The sequence below is a fragment of the Seriola lalandi genome, unplaced genomic scaffold (genome assembly GCF_002814215.2).
Source record: "Seriola lalandi dorsalis isolate HSWRI2012SDOR001 ecotype SW California unplaced genomic scaffold, Sedor1 jcf7180002054290, whole genome shotgun sequence".
Taxonomy (NCBI): domain Eukaryota; kingdom Metazoa; phylum Chordata; class Actinopteri; order Carangiformes; family Carangidae; genus Seriola; species Seriola lalandi.
The window spans coordinates 14,125-17,706 of record NW_019524843.1 but is presented as its reverse complement, the minus strand read 5'-3'; the positions used below and the strand labels follow the sequence as shown (position 1 = coordinate 17,706).

At 40.2% G+C, this 3,582-nt stretch overlaps 1 protein-coding gene across 1 annotated transcript in view; it reads left to right on the top strand.

The window, feature by feature from the left end:
- The first annotated feature begins 1,923 nt into the window (after positions 1–1,923).
- LOC111654797 (von Willebrand factor A domain-containing protein 5B2-like) overlaps positions 1,924–3,582 on the top strand; it is a 6,585-nt gene continuing 4,926 nt past the window's right edge. Inside the window, exons 1-2 of the mRNA XM_023405933.2 lie at positions 1,924–2,185; positions 2,658–2,873. Of these exons, the coding sequence (XP_023261701.2) occupies positions 1,924–2,185; positions 2,658–2,873 (478 nt within the window). The remainder of the gene's footprint in view (positions 2,186–2,657; positions 2,874–3,582) is intronic.

Genomic DNA, 3,582 nt, shown 5'->3' with positions numbered 1-3,582 from the left:
GCTAGCTTGTGCCTGAGCAGCAGGTTCAGCATTCGTAGTTTCTGATCAGCTCTGTGGTTCAGGTCAGAGCAGGTAAGCAGATGACTTATCAGGAAATGTAGGTTAGTGCAGAGCTGCATGTTGGTGTTTGATCACAGCAGTGAGATTTCCAGGACAATTTAATTCCCACAAACTGATTGCCTGTTACTGAAAATAAATTTCTTGTAATTACTCCAGATTATTGTTGGGTGTCTCATAGTAGATTATACAAAAAATAATCTGTTAGTGCATGCAGATGTTATTCACCCCAGATATTGTTTTGTACTTTGAAAGGCCATATATTCAGATATATGACTCAACTCTGTGAAATGACTGTCTTCCTTATAGGGCAACTGGTGGATTTGTGGAGAGAGAGAAAGACAGAGAGCGACAGACAGAGAGAGAGGAGAGAGAGCAGTATCTCTTACCAGGAAACTCCTGCCGTTGTATCACTGGGAAACCTGCAAGCAAATGTGATGGGAGAGTGATGCAGAGACTGGACACAGAGCCACATTATCAGACACTGCATTGAACGGTACAGTAAGTGTTGCTGCATGATTCTTTTGCTTGTTATCTGAAGCTTGTAACTGACATAAGGGGACTGCAGTGCTGCCCAGAGCTAACTCTTGGCCAGCTATGCTACTGCAAAGATTCAGACAGAATAATTAAACCTCCCAGAACACATGCAGAATTTTCACTTTGTAAGACTTGGATTTACTTTTAATGCTTTATTCTTTTGTAAATAACCAATGCCATTCACCAAAGTGTGTTTTTGCATGCTGTAATATATATATATATTTTTTGTAAATCTGTCAATGCCTGCATTTGAGATTCAAACTGTGCATGTGTACTGTTTGTCATTCATTCTGCACCATGTGTTTATATACTGTAATTAAAACCACACACATGAACACACACACAACTCATAATGTGTAAAGAAGTCATTATCCATGCCAAACATCTTTTTTCTCATTGATAAAGTTAATGAAAAAGTATGACAGAAGGGCATAATGTTGTACTTTTCCTTTTGTATGTATTCTGACAGCATCAGTTTGCCCTACTTTAACAAACCAGGCATTTATTTGCCTGTTATGAGCTGAGAGCACAGTAGCCAGATGGAGGCTGTTGATCTAGTTAGGAAGGTAGATGTGAAAAGACCATTACCTGGATCACAGCAAACACACGCATACACGCGCACACACATGCCCGCATGCGTGCGTACACAGACACATATGCATACATACACCGTCTCACACACACACAGACACACACACACACAACACACACACCTTTATGCAGTCTACCGTTCACTAAGATGTGATCTGCACACTGGTCTCTGCACCTGCTGCACTTAAAGTTATTAAGTGTTCAGTCATGAAGAGTAATTGCATGCAGCTTCAGTTACATAAATGGAAACTGTGAAGGAAACTGTGATTAGTTTGAGGTTTATGTTATCCTAGTTTACAAAATACAGAAGAGCACAGTGTACCATTTCTTACCATCCAGCTTGTGCAGTTACCAAAGAGTGCAGGTAAGTAAGGGTAAGACAGTAATCGTAAGTGCACATGGATTTGCATACAGACTCTGATTGCATATGCTTAGCATGATGCATAGTGTAGTAAGTGCAGACCTGCAATGTTAATGATTGACCAAGCCACTAACACTCAAACTATCACTGTTGGTTGCTAAGAGCCTGAGGAGATAGCTTGGTTACATGTCGAAGAGCTGACGTGTACTTATAAATATATATCTGGCAGGCTTGAATACATACAAATGTAAAACCAATGGACATGTTAGATGATTTTAATCAATATGGCAAAAGATCTGGTCTAATGTAGGCAGTTTTGCTTGTTTGGCATGACACTTGATTTACAAAGATCATTGTGATTGCGCGCTGAATGGAAAATGAGAGAATTTAAATGCACACTCACACATTTCTCTTCCTGTCTGCTCAGACCATTTCACAGGTCTGTGTACCTGTGTTCTCATGCAGCCTGCAGAGTAGAGGACTGTCAGTTCCCTGAAAAGATGGTGGGACTGAGAAACCGTTCTACATGGGAACCATTGCTACTCAAGGCCTCCTGTATCAAGTCCTGTGCCAACGGCTGCTCCCTGGGCATCACCGCACACCTCACTTATGCCAACGCTGACATAGAGTCTGTAGAAGGTGAGTAGTGGGATGACACACTCTTAGATTAGGTAATAATCCCAGCAATTATATTTTGACTCCATATGACATCAAATCAGGAACAATTAAGACCTTTATTGGATGGTTTTTAACGACAAGACAAAAGAGCTGAAAAAAATTAATTCATTGAACTCAAAGAGGGTAAATAGCAAGGAAAATTCATCAGTGATTTGAATAAAACTTAAAAGGATTAGTAACTACCAAATAAAAAAAGACCAGCACTTGAAACAGTTTTTCAAAACTGCCACGCTAGCTTCTTATCCATTCTATTTAATTAATTTGACAGATGCTTTTGTCCATAGTGACTACAATAACTACAACATTCAACAGAGCCAGAAATCTATTTTACTTTGAAATATGCTACGTCTTTATGTAGTTTAATTGGTTTATGAGCTGAATCAAAAGTCTGAAATCATTGTTTTGTGTGTGTCTTACATTATCGGTCATGTAGGTGTGTTTGTGTACCCCCTCGGAGAAAAGGAGGTTGTGGTGGGCTTTGAGGCTGCAATTGCAGGCCGACTGGTCGGGGTCCAGATACAGAACCGAGGGAAGCTGAAGGATTGCTGTCTGGATTGCTGCCCTGGAACTGGTCTTGAAGGCCACTGTGGGAACGGCCGGGAGTGGGGCTGCTGTGGGAGCTCCAGCCATGACATTCAATGCACCAACGGTGAGGAATGCTGTGAAGGAAAAAAAATCTTATAATGAGGTGCCCATATATTTATCTGACATGATTCCATAAGCTTCAACAAGTAAGAAATTAAATGTGCATTCATATTGAGCATTCACATTACCAACGTTTTCTGGGCTATCCAATTTCCTCGATCAACCTCTTAATAAATACGTCTCACAGTTATTGAGCAGTAATCAGCCTAATTAATTTATGGATACTGCTAGCAGACAGTAGTCATTGGTTCTCTGTTCTCCAAACACTTGAGCTTAACCAGACCCAATGCAGAATATCTGAAGAGTAAATGCACTGTCCTCTAAATGCTTGAAATGCCCATAACAAAGATTAAACTTAGCTTTCAGCTCAGACAATCAAAGCTACAGAGACTTGCTGTATTTTGCTTGAGGATAAAAATTGTAATACAGTGTAGTAGAACCACAAATCATTTCAACCACTGGCTGAACTGTTGTCTACTGCTGTAACACAAATATAGCTGCAGTAAGTCCCTCCTAGGTCCTGTTTTAGCCTCACTGAGGATAGAAAGGACATACAAAGGAGGCAAATAGATTTGGCTGCCTGCCTAATGGTGAAACGACATTCACTGAGCACAAACATACATCAACTTGAAGTGCATAGTATTTTATTGGAAACAGTGGTATCATGTACATGGAATAAATATCTCTAATTTAGCTGACAGCACCCAGATTTT